General features: G+C 40.3%; 1 protein-coding gene across 7 annotated transcripts in view; it reads left to right on the forward strand.

Annotated features, from left to right (window-relative positions):
• Positions 1-1,685: 1,685 nt before the first annotated feature.
• The window catches only part of TMEM131L (transmembrane 131 like), an 84,620-nt gene continuing 64,925 nt past the window's right edge, over positions 1,686-21,380 (forward strand). For 6 of the 7 annotated variants that reach the window (XM_070757835.1, XM_070757836.1, XM_070757837.1 and 3 more), the window contains exons 1-3: positions 1,689-2,127; positions 3,123-3,193; positions 10,605-10,648. In XM_070757835.1, coding sequence (XP_070613936.1) covers positions 2,004-2,127; positions 3,123-3,193; positions 10,605-10,648 — 239 coding nt within the window. In that variant the 5' untranslated portion in view covers positions 1,689-2,003. Of the gene's footprint in view, positions 2,128-3,122; positions 3,194-10,604; positions 10,649-21,380 lie in introns of all 7 variants that reach the window. The other variant, XM_070757833.1, reaches the window with a different exon arrangement.

Raw genomic sequence — 21,380 nt, forward strand, 5'->3', positions numbered from 1 at the left:
AACTCAAAGAAACCTATCTTCATTCAAAAAAACCCCTATAGTATAGCCAATAGTGGCACAAAACTAGATTATAAATTATGGAAAATGTATTTTATATAGAACATAGATTCAAAATAACTCACCCATGCACTTGCTCTTCCAAATAAAGAGAAGTAATATATTATCTGGAGCTGGTTACCATCTGGTTACTCTGTTATTCTTTGCAAACATACTGATTAAAAACAGTTATGTAGCCCTTTAAATGATACAAGCTTTTGATGTGCAGTGGCTTCTTACATACTTGTATGTTATTTTACTGTATATGAAAGGAAGTATATTGGATACACAATTGCTAGATCGTTAAAAAATGTACTAAACCAGGGGTTGTGACTTAAATGTTGCAGGAACCTAAGCTTATCTTTTCTAAAATTCTGCATCTTAACTTCTCACATTAAAATTCCACTCTATCATGAATTGGATTTTTGTTTCAAGTGGAGAGTGCAGAGAAAAACTCAAAATAGTGATATTAGTCTTTGGGTCATTCATCAGCATATGATATTACCGCCTTGAAAGACAGGTATGTATGCATGTATGTATGTACTTACTTACTACTTACTTACATTTCTATGCCGCCCTTCCCAACTGACTCAGGGCGGCTTACAACAGAATAAATACAATGTTGTGAGCTGCTCCGAGTCCTTGGAGAGGGGCGGCATACAAGTCTAATTAATAATAATAATAATAATAATAATAATAATAATAATAATAATAAGTGTGTAAGAAATCTACGAGGGTAGATTATAAATACAGTGCTACCTCTACTTACGAACTTAATTTGTTCCATGACCAGGTTCTTAAGTAGAAAAGTTTGTGAGAAGAAGCAATTTTTCCAATAGGAATCAATGTAGAAGCAAATAATGCATGTGATTGAGGAAACCACAGGGAGGGTGGAGGCTGTTTCCTCCCAGGAGATTCCTAGAGAGGCCCCACAGAAGCTTCTTCCCGCCTTTTCCTGCCCCGTTTCCTCCCAGGAGGTTCCTAGAGAGGCCCCACAGAAGCTTCTCCCCGCCTTTTCCTGCCCCGTTTCCTCCCAGGAGATTCCTAGAGAGGCCCCACAGAAGCTTCTCCCCGCCTTTTCCTGCCCCGTTTCCTCCCAGGAGATTCCTAGAGAGGCTCCACGGAGGCTTCTCCCTGCCTTTTCCAGTTTCAGAGGCTCAAGTTTGCAAATGGAAAATGGTTCTTGAGAAGAGGCAAAAAAAATTCTTGAACACCCGGTTCTTATCCAGAAAAGTTCCTAAGTAGAGGCGTTTGTAGGTAGAGGTACCACTGTATAAAAAAGACAAATGTACATCGAAATCCAATTAAAAACCACAAAACCAATTTAAATGCACACATATCCCCACTTTATAGATGAAATGGTTGAAGGAGATCATTTTTTTAAAAAAAGGGGAGGTCAGAAAGGTCCTTGGAGGTCGTCTAGTTCAAGGCAATCACCCCACTTCAGCAGTGAACGCTTCTGCCAAAGACCTTGAACAGGTGTGGGGGTGAAGAGGAAGGGGGGGAAGGCCCGCAGCGCCTAATGCAGAACCGAGGGCCGACGGCTTATTTCTGCAGCTTAGAATGACTTGGCGGACCGGCCCTCAACCTTTTTGAGCCAAGAGCGCTGACGGCCTGAATATAAAAGGGAGTCAGCGGGGCCTTTGCCCGCCGAGGAAGGCCGTCGGTGTCTCTCGCTCGGCCTGCCTTCCATGTGCTCTGGGCGGCGGTAACAAGCAGCCGAGCCACCGCCTCCGGGCGGAGCCCCAGCGAGGAAGAGGGGAGGGGAAGGAAAGCCGATTCCTCCCTGCTCCACCGCCCTGCGCCGCGCTGCCTTCTCTATCTCTGCCGCACACGCGCCTGAAGCGGGGGAAGGGGAGGAGGAGGCTGAGGAGGAGGAGGCCAATGCTGCCGCCACTGCCACAGCTGTAGCTCCGCCAGCCAGCCAGCTCGGGCAAGACAGGAAAGCAGCCGCCTCAGCCAGCAGCATGGCGGGGCTGCGCTACCCGTCTCAGGGCAGCTACTGCCGCGTCGCCACGGCCGTCAACCTCCTACTCGGCGTCTTTCAGGTCCTTTTGCCTGGCTTCCGTCTGGGAGGAGCGCAGGGCCAAGGTAAAAAAAAAAGGGGGGGGAATAAAAAAAGCCTGGCGAAATAACTCGAGCTTGCAGCGGGCGGGGAAGCTGGCGCGCGCGCGTGTATGTATGTGGTGTGTGAGGGGGGGGGGAGGGCGGTCTGACAAGGGCGAAAACGGACTCTGAGGTATTTTACGTCTCCCCTTTGTGCAGCAACGACTCTGGCGGCGGGCGCCCAGAAAGGTGGGGGAGAGATTTAAAAAAAAAAAAGCCAGTTCCCCTTCCTTCCTTCACACACACACACACACACACAAAATTGCTTCACACACACACACACACACACACACACACAATTGGAAAAAAACACAAAACGGACGCTCCTTTGCACGCGCGTGTGGCAGATCAATAAATAAAGCGGCGGGTGGGGGGTGAGGAAGGCAAACCGTCGCTGTGAACGTGTGGACGCCGCCGCCGCCGCCCCCTCTCTTCCCGCCCTGCTCGGGCAACACGCTGCTGCTGTTGTTGCTGCTACTGCTGGGTGTTCGCGTGGCTGAGAGAACGACGACGGACGCCATCCCTCGCCCGGGCTTCTCTCCCTCAATAGAAGCAAGGGGAGGGGGGTTTGTTCGGACTTGAGGGGGGCTGCTGAGATCTCTCCCGCCGCCCCCCCTCGCGACTTTGCTGTTTTAAGGAAAAAAAGGAAAGCAAACACGCGCCTTTTTGGCCTCTTCACACACTCCCCCTTTCCCTTTCGCGCGTGGTGTCTGCAGCAGCAGCGGCGGCGGCGGCTGTTCAATATGGAAGCGCCTCATTCGCCCTCGAGCCCCGAACAAAACAAAGCCCGGCCACATGTTCTGAAAGGCCGCTCTGAAAGGGCCGCTCTTAGAACACTGAGGCGCTCGCCTTCTTTTTTTTTCTTTTATAAACTGTCCAGGTTGCCACCGTTCCCCCTGGTTAGAAGTGATTTGACACTGATTGGAAGTTTCTGCCTCTTTTTTCCCTATCCTCTACCACCCCCACCCCTCAAAATCTAGCGATTGATCCTATTCCCAATGTGGTGGAGCTGTGGCAAGCAGAAGAAGGGGAGCTCCTGATGCCTGCTAAGGTGAGGGGAACATCTGTAAAGAGGTAAAATAGAAGAAGGGATGTGTGTGTGAGAGGGGGGGGGGTTGTAGCACCTATAGAATAAGACAGTGATTTTCAACCTTTTGTGAGCCGCAGCACATTTTTTACATTTACAAAATCATGGGGCACATGGGGGGGGGGGCTAAAAAAGGTTTGGACAAAAAATTCTCTCTTCCTTTCGCTCTATTTCTCCCTCCCTCTTTCTCTCCCTTCCTCTTTTTTTCTTTCTCCATCCCTCTTTCTTTCTCTCTTCCTTCTTTCCTCTTTTTTGCTCTATTTCTCTCTCCCTCCCTACCGCCCTCTATGTCTTTCTCTCTCCCACCTTCCCTCCCTCTCTTTCTCTCTCTCTCTCTTGCTTTCTTTCTCTCATATTCTCTTTCTCTCTCTCTTGCTTTCTCTCTCTCTCTTGCTTTCTTTCTCTGTCTTTCTCTCTTGTTTGCTTTCTCTCTCTCTTGCTTGCTTTCTCTTTTTCTTTCTTTCTTTCTCTCTCTCTTGTTTTCTTTCTCTCTCTGAGCTTCGCGGTACACTTGACCATGTCTCACGGCACACTAGTGTGCCACGGCACACTGGTTGAAAAACACTGGAATAAGATCATTCTTCCCCTTAAGAGGGGGGGTGGGGAATTATGTGTCTCTGGAAAAACAAATAATTTCCATACACTGCCAGTGTTTTCCTCCACATTGTTCTGCAAAGTCATGGTGGCCTAAGATATAAAGGTGGTGGTGGTTGTGGCTGGAAAACAATTCACCCACGTTCGTCTTAACCGGATATCAGCAACACTGCAGGCTCTTATTTTGCTGTAATTTCAAAGTAAAACAGTGAAGGAGCTTCTGCAAAATTTCAAAAATCCATTGCACCTGATAATTTTGTAGGATAAGTCCATTGAGGTAGGAGGGCAGTACTGCTTCCATAAGGGAACATTGCTGTCAGCAGATCTCATGAGCTTTTAAGGTGTTTTAAAGCCCCACTTCTTTATAAGGAACATTGTATCAGGATATGTTTATAAAGATATATTTTTTTCTTGTTACAATGTAATACCGATTTCTCCTACCCTCCCATCCCTGTTAAAGTGAGGGAATATAGCCAGTTAAATTGCGAGGATACTCAGTGTATTTTAATTGTTTTAAAAGTCAAACTTTTGGAAAAATTCTTAAATAGAAGGTGGGTGGTTTTCATTCAATAGTTTTTAATAGTTGCAGGTATGTTTTCTTTAACAGCGAACTATGTTTGCATTTTGTCTATATTCTGTGTGTAGTTCCACATGTCCATAAATAATGCAGTATTCATGATTATGGTTTTCCGTAATCATGTCTTCTAATTTAATTTGAAAAGAGTTTATTTCTAAGCACTAAAAGAACTTTCCTAGTGCTGCCCAGATGTGAAAGGTATAACGTGACTCATCCCCAGCTGCTGCAAGAGTTCACATGGTAGATGGAGGGCCCATATGGCAATACAGTGTTCCCTCGAATTTTGCGGGTTCGAACTTTGGGAAAAGTCTATACCACGGTTTTTCAAAAATATTAATTAAAAAATACTTTGCGTTTCCCCCCCCCTATACTGTACCACGGTTTTTCCTGCCCGATGATGTCATATGTCATCACCAAACCTTCGTCCACCTTTAATAAATATTTTTTTAAATAAACTTTAATAAAGAAACATGGTGAGTAATAATCTAAATGGTTGCTAAGGGAATGGGAAATTTAAAGTGTTAAGGGATGGCTTGTGATATTGTTCATAGCCAAAAATAGTGTATTTACTTCCGCATCTCTACTTCGCGGAAATTCAACTTTCGCGGGCGGTCTCGGAATGCATCACCCGCGAAAATCGAGGGAACACTGTATAGCTTAAGGCAGAGGTCTTCAGACATGGCAACTTTAACTCCCCAAATTCTGGGAGTTAATCTTAAAAGTTGCCAAGTTTGGGGACCCCTAGTTTAAGGCCTCAGGTTTGGGAGAACTTCTCTACATATGATTCCTTCCATGGCTACCAGAAAGATACCAGCAGAAGAGGGTCTGGCATGGAAATAATGCATTTGGGGAATTTATTTCAATTTCTTAATCCCACAGTGACCATTTGCAAAGCATGATTGTTCCATCAACTCCTCAGATAAAATAAACCCTTGTCTTGGGACTTAAATATCTGTGATAGAAATATGTGTGACCATTCTTACTGAGACCATTTCTTACTCTTTTAAAGTAGATTTGTGTGAATTGGTGTTTGTGTGCTTATGTCATTTAATCTTATGAAAGGTGTAACTCTTGCTATGATCTTGACTGCAAGTTCCAGGTACTTGAAAACTTAGTATGTTTGTTTTCTGGTTTAGCTTTTAATTGATGAAGTGTATATTCATTTGTTTTATCTAAACTGAAGGTGGTATATTTAAAACTTGCATGCTTTTATGTTTAGTTGTAATCACTCATTTTTTAAATTAATTTCAGAGTATTGCTACATTCTATTTATACTGATGTTTTAAATTACGGCATTATTAGTTACTGCTGTTTGGAAAAGCAAAGGAGGGTGTTAGCTTTAAATAAAATTAAGATCGTGTTTTCTGTATTGTAAGCAAAGTGGCTAAAATAAGTTTAATATTATGTATTATGCCAAATTATTGTTTATCCAAAATCTGTGTGCAGACAAGGACAGCATAGTAGCTGAAAGTTTATTACTATAATATGATTAGCATAGTTTGCATCATCTAAATTAATCGTGTATTATATTTTCATGCAGCATATAAATAAATATTATTCCAAATTATATTATGCCATCAGTTAATTATATATGATTAAAACCAAATGGTCTTTTGTTTCACAATGCCTTTTCTGCCTTTATGAGCAACAATGCATGTTGCATGCAAAGTTGACCTTTGTTTCAGCCATGTACAGCAAGGTAAAGCAACCCTCTTTGCTGCATTAGTTTAACATGCAGCAATGATGATCTTGATGAAGCAAATGAGTTTTGTGCAATCTCAGTTTTGTGCAATTGGAAACATTCTGTAAGCATCTCCCTATTTCTCCTATCTTACATTTATAGTACCTTGGTTTGCTACTATTATAATTCCTAAGCATTAAAACAATGGTTTTGACAGTTATAGGAATGATTGTCTAACAACTCTGAAGGGTATCAAAATGAAAAAGCTGACTATAAGCCTTGAGTGGAAAGATAAGAGAAACATTTCTTTTTATATAGGTTGAGGAAGAAGTTACTTTAACAGGAAATATTTTATTTTTTTCTGTAAAAGTATGCTTCAGATTTTTTCTCAGTGAAGAAGGTTTTAATAATATGACTTCTTATTCATATATACATTTTGTAGACACTAGTATGAAAATAGATTGGTTTCAGTACACCTACCACCAGTTTTAAAAAGCAGAAGTGAATTTAGAATAAAGACTAATAATTTCTCCCTTTGTCTACTGTGAGATAGTTTGAAGTAGATTTTAGAAGAGCTGGAGTGTTTGGGTTATTTCCTAAATGCCTTTTAAAGAGGAAAATCAATTTTACATTCATGTTGTTTAGTTTCTCTGTTGGGGCTGTAATATTTTGCTTAGCCTCTAAGTCCGATGCAAATGTTAAGTAGAAAGTGAATTAAGAGTTTCATTTTAAATTCTCGGTTATGAAGTAATGAGACTGATGTTCTTATTTTAGAAACTGGTAAAATATCAAATTCAGATCTTAAGTAACTTTGAAATGCTCGTGAAAAGAGTAGTTTCCCCTCACTATTTTTCAATAGACCTTTTCTAATATTTTTCAGGAATAGATAGAAACTATAAAGCAAAACTGATGAAGTGCTGCATTTCAAACACTACTTTGTTTATAAATACTTAATTGCATTTTCCCGTATTATACTAATGTCATTTCTTGCTACAGTATATTGATTTCTGGGAATCAACTGCATTAATGCTTGTTCAACTAATGACTTATAGATAATCAGTTGCTACGGGCAATTATACAAGTTACCATATTTTGTGCCCATTATGGTTTATAAATAGCATGTCCATTATGAATTGGTAAAAATACTATGCCTAATCTCCTGTCTTAATTTGTATGTAGGAACACAACTAAAATAAGAGTGATTTCCAGTGAATATTTTAAAGTCTTTTGTGGGTGCATTTGTTACTCTATCTTAAAAGGAGTAGTATTTTCTTAATTTTGTGCGACACATGTCCACAGACTAAAGAAAACAAAGGAAATGTAAAAGTATTCTAAAAAAGGAATCTTGTCCCATTTATGTACATTCTCATAGGTATCTTAACTAAACTATATGTTTATTTAAAGTATTTGTAAGTAGTCCTCTACTTACGACCACAAATGAGCCCAAATTTATGTTGCTAAGTGAGAAAGTGTTATGCGGTAAATGAATTTTGCCCTATTTTATGCTCTTTCTTGCACACACTTGCAAGTGAATCACTGTTGTTGTTAGTAACACGGTTGTTCGGTGAATCTGGCCTCCTCATTGACTTTGCTTGTCAGAAGGCTGTAAAAAGAGATCAGATGACCTGGGACAGTGCAACTGTCATAAATATGAGTCAGTTGCAAAATCTGAATTTTGATAAACAACCATGCGGCTGCTGCAATGGTTGTAAGTGTAAAAAATAGTTATAAGTCAGGGTTTTTTTCAAAATGGTGCTGTATCTTTGAACAATCACTAAATTAATTGTTATAGGTTAACTGCATGGATTTGAAAGAGATTATTTGTATAAAATTTGCTTTTGGAAAAAAAACACCTCTAAAGACAAAGTTAATGCAGTTACAACAATAGCAATTAGTACTTAGACTTATTATGTACTACTTCATAGTGTTTTTTTTTTAGCCTTCTCTAAACAGTTTACAGAACCAACATAGTTCCCTGATAGCAATAGCATTTAGATTTATATACCGTTTCATAGTGCTTTTACAACCCTCTCTAAGCGGTTTACAGAATCAGCATATTGCCCCCAACAATCTGGGTCTTCATTTTACCAACCCCAGAGGGATGGAAGGCTGAGACAACTTGAACTGGTCAGGATTTAAGGAATCGAACTTCTGGCAATGCGAGCAGAATTAGCTTGCAATATTGCATTCTAACCACTGTGCCATCACGGCTTTGTCAGGAACATGATAAAATTAATGTAAAGGATGCTCGCTGAATACTGTACTATGTTTTATTATAAGGAATGATAATGTGTATAATAAGGAATGATGATATCTTGATGGCACAAATCCTATTTTGCTTTAGAAGACACAGGACCTGCTGCTTTCAAGTGTGCTCACTTAGAATTATGGTGGTTGCATTCATCAGAAGTTAAAATCTTCCTGGCTGCTGTTAATTCTGGGAATTGTAGTTCTAATATATTTTGAAGGCATCCATTATTTCTTATATTTATGGATAGGATATCACAAGCACAGATTATCAGCTAAAAAGTGTTTTGCTTCAGGTTTTCAGGTAGAAGTACTCAATGAATAGTATAACTTAAGGATAGAAGTGCTTCTGACATCCAACCCATAATATACTTACCTGCAGTGTTCTCTCTAATTTTTTTGGGGGGTGGGCGGAAAAGTATAGTGTCTGAGCGGCAGTCCCTTCGGGACTGGGCGGCACAGAAATAATAATAAAATTTCCCTCTCGGCTTCTGGGCAGGTTTGGAAAACTCTGAGCTGATGATGATTTTTAAGTGAGCGATTGCTCACTGCTCAGCTTAGAGGGAACTATGCTTACCGGTAAATAGTATAATAATAGTATAATAGTATAACCTGGTAATTTGGTTAAACAATAATTAATAAACAAGCAATTCTCTTGAATGTTTTAAGATATTGCTCCCGAGATCTGGGGACATGGCTGTAGGCTATAAAAAGAAAAGACACTTGTTTTCTTATGTGTTTCCCATGCACTTAAGTATATTCTATGGTATCATAAGAGCTGGATGCATTTTGCAATTAGGAAGAAATTAGAATTTTCATTTTCTTTGTCTACATAAGAGATGTGGCATATGCGAATGTAGGAAGAAGAGGAAGCTACATTCTTATTTCCCTGCCAAGGGTGATAGAAAAATAAATAAACTCAAATGGGAAAACCTTTAGAAGTGTGTGCATTAAGCAAAGTCTATCTATTGATACTTCTTAGAAGGGAAATGACATGTTTAAGTTTATTTTAGTGTTACTCAGTGGAATACACAAGGATGATATATAGTGAATAACGGGGCTGCTATGGGATTTCAAGATACTGCTTTCCCAGGGCCTAATTCATGGAAAATAAATGCCATTTGTCATGTATTATAGATTTCCTGGACTTTCCCATGAGTTTTAATGCAGCTATTAAATCTTGCTGATAGTCTGGCTGTTGTCCATTTCTTTGTCTAATTCTTTATTACGGTTCATCACACGATCAGCCAGATGTTCACCCTGGATTTGGCATTTCCAAGGACTTGGGATAGGCAGATGTGGATGATGGTGTTAGATGTATTGCCATGCAGCATGTAAGCTGTTCTGAGTAAATTTGCATTTTGCAATTGACTGATAGTGAATTTGTCATAGCCAGCGATGTTCAAGTGATGCTTTTGGGATTGCATCCAAAATGCCTGTTACTACTGGTGCTATCTTTTCTTGCTTTTGCCACAGTCGTTCTATTTCTCTTTGCTGCTCTTTGTATTTTGCTATCTTCTCTAGTTTTTTCTCTCTTCTATTCAGCTGTCTCCTGGTATTGCCTTGTCCACTATCTTTTATATCAACAGTTGTTAAGTCTCAGGTGTTATATGGGAGATGCTTGCCTGTTTGAATTTTAAAGTCCCAGAGAAATTTAGCTAATTAATTTTCTATTATTTTTTATATTTTATGGTTCATTACAAAGTCAGATGTTAAGACTGGATTTGGCATTTTTGTCTACCTATCAAGTCTTTTCCAAGGACCTGGGATAGGCAGATGTGTATGTTTGATGGTGTATATTTGATATTGTCACAGAATGGAAGCTGTTCTGAGTAAATTGATTGATGGCGAATTTGTCAATGCTGATGATGATCAAGTGATGGTTCAGTTGTTTTGAGATTGCACCCAAACCATTGGTGTATTACCTATGCTTGCTTTGGACACAGTCATCTTCTCCAATCTTCTAGAATAACTTCTACAGTATTCTGCTGTTTTTATATTGTTATTGTTGTTATTATTTATTTTGTTCCAGCGGTCTTGTATTACATGTCTGAAAATTTAGGCATTTACTAGAAAAAGTTTAAATTGTGCTAGTAGCATTTTTCAGTTTTCAAAAATTGGCATGCAAAAGTTAAAAACTTGTAGTGTGGTAGCTTAATTAACATGAAACACCACTAAGCAGTTACAATACTGACTTTGCCGAAATAAAGTACAGTATATGTAGGAAATGCACATTTGTTGCTGAAAAACTTTCTGGTGTTTTCTTTGTTTACTAGGCTGAATCGGAGGAGGAGGTGGAGGAAGATCCCCAAGAGCAGAGGTAAGCAAAGTCAACTTTCGATAAGAGTCTGACCAATTAGTCTGGCTAATCTTCAGTTATCCGTTCTTTCTGACAGTGTCTACAATAGGTTAAGTTTAAAAATTTACTAATTTCAGTTAAGAAAATTTCCAGCTTTGCTCTGCAGCTATCAGAATCTCACTGAATTCATTCTGTAGCATTCCTCACAGAATCAATACAACTGATACTTTATATTGTTTTTTTACTAGAGAAATGCAACACAGCTACTGTAATTTGACTTATACTAATAGCATCCATAATTATCTTTAAAATAATTGACATGTTCTTATTTCCTTCTTATTTGTCTGAGAAATGTACTTTTTCAAAGAAACAATATTGTAAAGGGAGCAATATTTCTAAATGCAGATCAATGCCAATCTCTTTTACCTTAGATAAATTTTATATAGAAATGCAATGTTATGTAGGCATGGTTGTAGAAAAATTAATATAAGCAATGCAATTGTATGAGCCGGGGTGGCGCAGCAGGTAGAGTACTGTACTGCAGGCCACTGAAGCTGACTAGATCTGTAGGTCAGCGGTTCAAATCCGCTCAAGGTTGACTCAGCCTTCCATCCTTCTGAGGTGGGTAAAATGAGGACCCGGATTGTGGGGGCAATATGCTGGCTCGGTTAAAAAGTGCTATTGCTAACATGTTGTAAGCCGCCATGAGTCTAAGGAGAAGGGCGGCATAAAAATCGAATAAATAAATAAATAATTGTTATAAAAATAACATTAATATTATTACTCAGTCTCAGTTAAAATATTACCCCATTACCATTGGAAACAGAATTTTATAGATAAAATATAGATACTTCTTTCCAAAATATTCATGTAAATATTTTAAATAATGCAGAAACTTTAACATTTAAAACTGAATGCTGGTTTTAATATTTGTAGTAATTTCAGTTTCCTTACTAACATTAGGAAAAAAAACTTGTACCATGCCTTTTGCAAATGATTGAATCATGTCTACCACAGGTATTCACTGCTCCCTCCACTTGTTCTTATTCCCAAGAAAGAGGAAGATTTTAGTATTGTACTTGTTCCCAATATACTGACAAATATAATCAGTTTTTTCTTTTATTAGCTGGCATCCCTTTGTTGCAGGTGATTACATTTGATTTTGCAACTACTACTGTATACTTGCATATTCTTAACCCGATCAAGTTAAATCCAGAAAGCATCTTGAACTTTAAATAAATACAGTGATACCTTGTCTTACAAACTTAATTGGTTCCGGGATGAAGTTCTTAAGGTGAAAAGTTTGTAAGACGAAACAATGTTTCCCATAGGAATCAATGGAAAAGTAATTAATGCGTGCAAGCCCCAAATTCACCCCTTTTGCCAGCCGAAGCGCCCGTTTTTGCGCTGCTGGGATTTCCCTGAGGCTCCCCTCCATAGGAAACCCCACCTCTGGACTTCTGTTGCTAGCGAAGCACCTGTTTTTGCGCTGCTGGGATTCCCTTACTGGGATTTCCCTGCAGCATCACAAAAACACAGAAATCCGGAAGTGAGGTTTCCCATGGAGGGGAGCCTCAGGGGAATCCCAGCAGTGCAAAAACGGATGCTTTGCTGGCAACGGAAGTCCGGAGGCGGGGCATCCCAGCGGCGGCGGTGGGTTTCTAAGGTGAAAATAGTTTGTAAGAAGAGGCAAAAAAATCTTAAACCCCGGGTTTGTATCTCGAAAAGTTTGTATGATGAGGCGTTTGTAAGACGAGGTATCACTGTACTCTATTTTATTTGTTAGTGAATTGAAAAAGATGAATATATAGCAATTTCTCGGGTACTGATAAAATATCCATAATTTGGAACAGCATATAATATAGCATGCAGTATAGCAATACCGGTTCCTTTTAAAATTTGAGATTAAAAGAACCTCCGGGGCAACGGGGAGGGCGTTTTTACCCTCCAGGGAAGCCTTTGGAGCCTGTGGAGGACAAAACACAGCCTACTGGGCCTACCAGAAATTGGGAAACAGGCTGCTTCTGGTTTCCAGAGGGCCTCTGGGTGGTGGGGAAAGCTGTTTTCACTCTCCCCAGGCATTGAATTATGGGTGTTGGCACGGAGGTGCGATAGTGTGTACACACACTCTTTCGGCACCTGAGGAAAAAAAGATTTGCCATCACTGCTTTAGAGTACCTTCATCTTGTCTTTTTCAAATGCTGTAAAATGAAGATGAGAAAAATTTGTATTTTATACACCAGACTATTATATCAGATTATTTTGTTCTATATGAGAGAATGGTTGAATGTATGAAAAAAGTTTGTGAAGGTCAGAAAGCCATATTAGCTGATTGCTTTCAAAGTCATATATATCTTGCCTCCTGCAACCCTTTAAATAAAATAAACACAATGTCTTTGTAACATATTTATGCATATTTCACTAAAATGTAATTCCTCTTTAAATTTTTAAAAACTTTTTTCATAAAATTGAAGAAGAATTGAAAAAGTGTAGAATATATTTTTGGTATACAGTGATCCCCCAGTTATTGCATTCCCCACCATTGCGAACAGGCTAATTTGCGATTTTTCAACCCGGAAGTCAAAACACCATCTGCGCATGCGTGCCCTTTTTTCTATGGGCACGCATGCGTAGATGGCGCCGGGCAGATCAGCTGCTGGGCGGCTTCCCTGGGTCTTCTCCTGACTCCTAAAGCGGGGAAGTTCGCCAGGAGTAAGCGGAGAAGCGGCGTGCCTGTTTTAAAAGATCGGAGCCGGCCTGGGGGGGCTTTCCAGCAACCCACGAGCCCCCAACCCGGGCTCGTGGGTTGCTGGAAAGCCCCCCCAGGCCGGCTCCGATCTTTTAAAACAGGCGCGCCGCTACTCCGCTGACTCCTAAAGCGGGGAAGTTCGCCAGGAGTCAGCGGAGAAGCGGCGCGCCTGTTTTAAAACGATCGGAGCCGGCCTGGGGGATCGGAGCCGGCCTGGGGGGATCGGAGCCGGCCTGGGGGGGCTTTCCCTTTCAGGGCGGGCGAGCGGCGGGCGCGGCAGCAGCGAGGAGTTCGCGTGGGTGGCGGGGAAACCCCAATCTTCGGCTCCTCGCTGCTGGGAAGTAAAAACACCATCTGCGCATGCGCAGATGGTGTTTTTACTTCCGCAGTGCTACTCCGCGAAAACCCGCTCGTTGCGGGGGGTCCTGGAACGGAACCCTCGCAATGATCGGGGGATCACTGTATTTTGTAATACAAATACATTTCCCATAACTTTTCCTTACCTTTTATTAGTTTCATGTTTCCTACAAATGCTGTTTCATGTATTTCTGTTTTATTATGCTTACTTGTTCAATTACAAATTTATGAAATTAAAAATTAAAGAAAAGTATGACTTTATATAATCCAGAAATAGACACGGTGCCTGGGGATCGTTCCCTAAATAACACACATTATATTGGATCATGGTTGCTAAAAAGTACATATTAATATGCCAGGAATGTTTAGGGTGAGTTTGCTCTACTTAGTCAACTTTGAGTACAATTCAATATGCCTTTTTTAGTTCAGATGTGAGATCATTGACTGACTATATAGAGAAATGCAGAAATTCATAATTGTTAGGAGCCCTGCCATTGCTTACATTCATGTATTTCATTGTTGTGGACTTCTGTGCAATAAAGTCGCAACTTGTGAAGCTTACAATAATTGTGCAATAATGTTGCACATTTCAGGAAATGGGGAGATGTTTCAAGTGCTGTTAGTATGTGCTTTAGTTTTACGGAAGATGCTGTTCTACAAACAATTCTTGTGCAAACGATGTGCTTTTAATAGATGTGAACCAGGCAGTATGTATAATGACCTTTGTGAGAGTGGACTAAAGCTTCCATGCTAAAGATGAACAGGTGTATAAGAAGAGTGGATAAAAAAGCCAGTGATTGTCTAAAACAGTGTTTCTCAACCTTGAAGATATATGGACTTCAACTCCCAGAATTCCTCCATTTCCTTACGGGAAATAGATAAGAAGGAACCAGCTTGTTAAAAAATGTCATCTGAACCAGAAAAAAGAAGTTAGATCCTGAAGTCCCTGAACACCTGGAAAACTTTTTCCATCAAGAGCTACCAGATTTTTAAATGAACAAGGCAAGAGTAGCTTCCATTACTGTAAATTAACAAAGCAAGCACTCTGGGGGATGAAACATAGAAGACTGACGGCAGAAAAAGACCTCATGGTCCATCTAGTCTGCCCTTATACTATTTCCTGTATTTTATCTTAGGATGGATATATGTTTATCCCAGGCATGTTTAAATTCAGTTACTGTGGATTTACTAACCACGTCTGCTGGAAGTTTGTTCCAAGGATCTACTACTCTTTCAGTGAAATAATATTTCCTCACGTTGCTTTTGATCTTTCCCCCAACTAACTTCAGATTGTGTCCCCTTGTTCTTATGTTCACTTTCCTATTAAAAACACTTCCCTCCTGAACCTTATTTAACCCTTTAACATATTTAAATGTTTCGATCATGTCCCCCATTTTCCTTCTGTCCTCCAGACTATACAGATTGAGTTCATTAAGTCCTTCCTGATATGTTTTATGCTTAAGACCTTCCACCATTCTTGTAGCCCATCTTTGGACCCGTTCAATTTTGTCAATATCTTTTTGTAGGTGAGGTCTCCAGAACTGAACACAGTACTCCAAATGTGGTCTCACCAGCGCTCTATATAAGGGGATCACAATCTCCCTCTTCCTGCTTGTTATACCTCTAGCTATGCAGCCAAGCATCCTACTTGCTTTTCCTACTGCCCCACCACACTGCTCACCCATTTTGAGACTGTCAGAAATCACTACCCTTAAATCCTTCTCTTCTGAAGTTTTTGCTAACACAGAACTGCCAATGCAATACTCAGATTGAGGATTCCTTTTCCCCAAGTGCATTATTTTACATTTGGAAACATTAAACTGCAGTTTCCATTGCTTTGACCATTTATCTAGTAAAGCTAAATCATTTACCATATGACAGACCCCTCCAGGAATATCAATTCCTGCATGCTCTTTGCGTTGTCTTTGGATCCAGATTTGGCAGTTTCTGTCTCTTTGGCAGATTGACAATGGCAGCTTATTTGAGAAGGATGTAGGTAGGTGTGGACTGTGGATCCAGGTGCCAGGTATGTGTGGGGGGGGGGGAGGAGGAGGAGCAGAACAAATTCACACTGTTATCAGTAAACTTGCCGTAACTATAGATTCACAGGGTCTTGTGTATTCTTTTGGAGTGAATGAATGTCAGTGTTTGGTTGAAAGTGATTTCAGTGGCTATTGATCGGTAACATTTATGGTCACTCACTCACACACAGCCCTGATTAGTAGCCAGTCAAATCACTTTCAACCAAACATTATTGGTGGGATTTGTGCTTTTTTCAGGCTCATATCACCACATAGTGTGTGTGTGTGTGTGTGTGTGTGTGTGTTTATTTATATAATTTTCTATGCCGCCCTATTCCTCAGATTCAGGGCAGCTCACAACAAAGTGAATATATAACATATATAAATCTAACATTAAAACATGCTAAAAACCCCAATGAAAATGGATGACGGGTAGTCCTTGAGTTACAAATGTAGTGGAACCTGTCCATTCCATTCATACCTCAAGGATTCGTGGGAGTGCATCTCATACCTTGAATGAGACCACTCCCTGCTTTCACCCATGCATTCGCTAATATAATTAAGTGCACATGAAGTATCTCAAGGTGGGGAAGGCTAAGGGGGGCTAGTGATGGAACAGGCCCCCAAAGCATCCCCAACCCACTAAGATACCTCATGCTTCCCCCTCCCTGCCATGCCAGACTCACCTTGCAAATATCTGTCTCTTCTCTGCTGCAGTTTATTTCGCTTTGAGGGGGAGAAGAGTCAATGGAAGCTTCTGAAAAGAGTTTGGTGCATCTGTCTCCTACTCCTACCCCACTTCCTCAGCTCCTTTCCACCATCAGTGGGACACTTTTCACCAAGTTGCTTCCATCTGTGTGCAAATGGAGCCTTTGAAAACAGAGGGGTTAGCTCCCTTTTGAAAGGCCTCATAGGCATCTATGGGCATTTCAAAATGAAACCCTCAGTTTTCAAAAGCCTCATATAGGCATCTATAGGGTGTTTCAAAAGGGAGCGAATCCATCTGTTTTCAAAGGCTTCATAGGCATCTATGGGGTGTTTCAATGGAGCGCAAATCTAAACAATGTCGCTTGGTGTGACCCAGGGGAAGAGTCTTCTCTGTGGTGGCCCCGGCCCTCTGGAACCAACTCCCCCCAGAGATTAGAATTGCCCCCACCCTCCTTGCCTTTCGTAAGCTTCTTAAAACCCACCTCTGCCGCCAGGCATGGGGGAACTGAGATACTCTTTCCCCCTAGGCCTTTACAATTTTATGCATGGTATGTCTGTATGTATGTTTGGTTTTATAATAAGGGTTTTTAACTGTTTTAATATTGGATTGTTATATGCTGTTTTTATTACTGTTGTTAGCCGTCACGAGTCTCCGGAGAGGGGCGGCATACAAATCAAATCAAATCAAATCAAATAAATAAATAAATAAATAAATAAATAAATAAATAAATAAATCTATCTATCTATCTATCTATCTATCTATCTATCTATCTATCTATCATCTATCTATCTATCTATCTATCTATCTATCTATCTATCTATCTATCTATCTATCTATGACATGTATGAAGCTTTTGAAAATGGAGGGTCCTGATAGTCCTTGTGAGAGTTCAGGCACCCAGTCTCTGCAAAATAGAATGGGTGCTTGAGCTCACATGATATTACAGCACCCAGGAGCTTTCGTCAATTCTCCTCTCCCTGAAAAGCAAAGAAACTGTGGCAGAGAGGAGACAGATCTTGTAAGATAAGTGATTCTGGCACATCAGGATGCAAGAGGGAAGAAATTGTAGGGATTGGGAATAGTGGGAATGTTGCAGACCTCAGGAGTTAGTAAGCAAGTCCAGCTTCACCCATTGGCTTTGCCTGTCAGAGCTCATTTCGGAAGGTTAAAAGGGGTGATCACATGATCACAGAATGTTTCAACCATCGTAAACCCATGCCAATTTCCAAGTGTCAAATGTTGATCACATGATCATGGGAATGCAGTAACAATCATAAGCTAAAGTACTGATTGTAAATTCCTATTTTCAGTGCTTTTATAATTTTGGTCACTAAATGAATGAATACAAGTTGATTACCTTGAAGAATAGCATAAATTTATCTCTCCTCCATGTTTCATTGTACTTTAGAAACATAGAAGATTGGTGGCAGAAAAAGACCTCATGGTCCATCTAGTCTGTCCTTATACTATTTCCTGTATTTTATCTTAGGATGGATATTTATTTATTATTTATTAAATTTGTATGCCGCCCCTCTCCGTAGACTCGGTATATGTTTATCCCAGGCATGTTTAAATTCAGTTACTATGGATTTACCAACCATGTCTGCTGGAGGTTTGTTCCAAGCATCTACTATTCTTTCAGTAAAATAATATTTTCTCACTTGTAATCTTTCCCCCAATTAACCTCAGATTGTGCCCCCTTGTTCTTGTGTTCACTTTCCTATTAAAAACACTTCTCTCCTGAACCTTATTTAACCCTTTAAATGAACTACCCAGGGATTAAGTCCAGTCTTCACTAATTTATCAGCTCTTTATGTGGAACCGTATCAAAGGCTTTGCTGAAGTCAAGATAGGCAATATCCACGGCACCATCTTTATCCAACACCTTTGTGACATAGTCAAAGAAATCAGTGAGATTAGTCTGATACGATTTGCCCTAAGTAAAACCATGCTGGTTTGGGTCCAATAAGTTATTGGTTTTTAGGTGCTGATTTATCCTCTTTTTGAGTAGAGTCTCCATCATTTTAACTATAACTGATGTCAAGCTAACTGGCCTGTAGTTACTAGCTTCTTCTCTACTGCCCTTTTTGTGGATAGGCACAACACTGGCCATTCTCCAATCATCAGGAACATCTCTTGTTAAAAGGGATTGGTTAAACAAATCGGTCAGGGGGGTAGCAATCACATATCTGAGTTCTTTAAGAACACTGGGGTGGATGCCATCTGGACCCATTGCCTTATTTATTTTTAATTGTTCAAGTTCTTCTAAGACATTGCCCTCTGAGATCACTGGAGCTGAATCCCTACAGCTGGAGGCAATGCTATATCCACCCATAGTATAATATTGTAAGCTGCCTTCTGAGAAAACTGAACAGAAGTAGCTATTCAAATGGTCAGCGACCTCCTTATTCCCATCAATGTATGTATTAACTCCAGTACTAAGCTTTGTGATGCTGCAGTGTTTCTTCTTCCTATCATTGATATATCTGAAAAAGATTTTATCCCCCTTCTTCACAGATTTGGCAATTTCTTCCTCTTTTGAGGCTTTAGCAGTATATATTATCTGTTTTGCCTCCTTCTGTCTCATTTTATGCACCTCTTGGTCAGCTATACTTCCAGACTCTATACCCTGTTTCCCCGATAGTAAGACACCCCCGATTGTAAGACGTATCGGGGGTTTCAGGGGGGTCGGCTAATATAAGCCATACCCCGAAAGTAAGACATATGTTTTACTTTCGGGGAAACACGGGGGTATTGCCGCCTCCCTCTCATCTAGCTGCGCGCCGCCTCCTGCCCACGCCTGCGCCGTCCCCCTCTCCATATGTCGCCGCGTCTGCCACCTCCCTCTGATCTTAATGAGCGCCGCCTCCTGCCCACTTCCGCGCCGCCCCCCCTCCATACGTCACCGCGTCTGCCGCCTCCGTCTGTTCAGGTTGTTAATAAATGTTAATTTTATGGTTAAAACAAAAAATTCGACAATTTTTTTCCAATATAAGACATACCCCGAAAGTAAGACATAGTGGGGCTTTTGGGGATAAAAAGAAAGTAAGACACTGTCTTACTTTTGGGGAAACACGGTACCTCCTATAGGCAGACTTCATTTCCCCATTGCTCTGCTTACTGTAAAGAAGAGTACAGAGAGTGAAGGTTGGTTGGGGGGGGGGGGGGAGAGAGAAGAAAGAAAAATAAACGTCAACTTCTTGATTTAGACCAGGGGGGTGGCAACCAATACTTCATGAATATTTATCTTGGAACGTGAGCAAGCTGCAAATTAAAGCACAGTATTTATATTCATGGATCCAATTAAGCACCTTCAGGAAACAGGCCAAGAAAAAATGTGAACTGAGGAAATACCAAATATTCTTGTGAGTGCAATGCCACTGAATATATTTTGGATAAATGTTTTATGTGGTGGCATTATCTATTGTGACAATCATTTTTAGACCATTATCAAAATGTTTTAAAAGGTTGCTTTATGCATGTCAAATTAAGAATAATTATCAGAGTATGTCTAGAATGTCATGTAAAATATGAACAGGTTCAGAGTATGCCTTTGCTTTAGAATAGAATAGAAAAGAGTAGGGAAGGTAGAATAGAGTACAATTCTTTATTGGCCAAGTATGATTGGACATACACAAAAAAGTCTTCGGTGCATATGCTCTCAGTGTACATCAAAGAAAAGATACATTTGTCAAGAATCACTTAATGATTGTCATAGGGTACAGAGTGGGCCTTCTCCGGGTCCTGTCAACTAAACAATGTCGTTTGGCGGGTCCCAGGGGAAGAGCCTTCTCTGTGGCGGTCCCGACTCTCTGGAACCAGCTCCCCCGAGAGATTAGAACTGCCCCCACACTTCTTGCCTTTCGTAAACTCCTTAAAACTCACCTTTGTCATCAGGCATGGGGGAACTGAGATATCTCCCCCGGGCCTATACAATTTATGTATGGTATGTTTGTACGTATGTCTGCTTAATAATGGGTTTTTAAAAATATTTTAAAATTTTAAATTATTAGATTTGTTACGAACTGTTTTATTGTGTTGTGAGCCGCCCCGAGTCTACGGAGAGAGGCGGCATACAAATCTAATAAATAAATAAATAAATAAGCTATCAGTTACAGTCATATAGTCATAAGTGGGAAGAGATGGGTGATAGGAACAATGAGCAGTCTTAGTTAATAGTTTGACAGTGGTGAGGGAATTATTTGTTTAGCAGAGTGGTGCCATTTGGGGGGAAAAACTGTTCTTGTGTCTAGTCATCTTGGTGTGCAGTGCTCTATAGCGTTGTTGTGAGGGTGGGAGTTGAAACAATTTATATCCAGGATACGAGGAGTCAGTAAATATTTTTGCGGCCCTCTTTTTGATTCGCACAGTATACAATATATCCTCTTCTTTAAAAAGTCTATCTTCTTAAAAACATTCTATTGAAGCACCAACAACGTCTGGAGACAAGTCATTCCACTAATTAATTGTTCTTATTGTCAGAAAATTTATCCTTATTGGAGTTTCCAGTGCAATTTGAAGTTAATAAATATATATATATTGTAGATTTCAAAGAACATGAACTCTTAAAAGTTTATGAAACTAAATTGGACCAAGAGCAAGGCAACTAATATCTTGGGAAATCTCAAAGAACCCTTAGCTGAGGTCTAAGGAACTAAGGAGCTTTCTCACATGGGCCAATTTTCAGTTTGCAAAAGATCATGTAGATAAGTCAGAATGCTATTAGAAGAATGTTCTTTGGATGGATGAGACCAAAATAGATTTTTTTTGGCTTCAATGAAAAATGTTATGTAGGGTAAAAGGAAACCACTGCATGAGAATCTTATCTCATGTGTTAAACATGGTGGCCCATCCTATGACATGAAAGCAGTTTCATGTTTTTGTCATGAAACCAGTCAGAAGTGGAGATAAGCACAG

The sequence above is a fragment of the Erythrolamprus reginae genome, chromosome 7, assembly GCF_031021105.1.
Source record: "Erythrolamprus reginae isolate rEryReg1 chromosome 7, rEryReg1.hap1, whole genome shotgun sequence".
Taxonomy (NCBI): domain Eukaryota; kingdom Metazoa; phylum Chordata; class Lepidosauria; order Squamata; family Dipsadidae; genus Erythrolamprus; species Erythrolamprus reginae.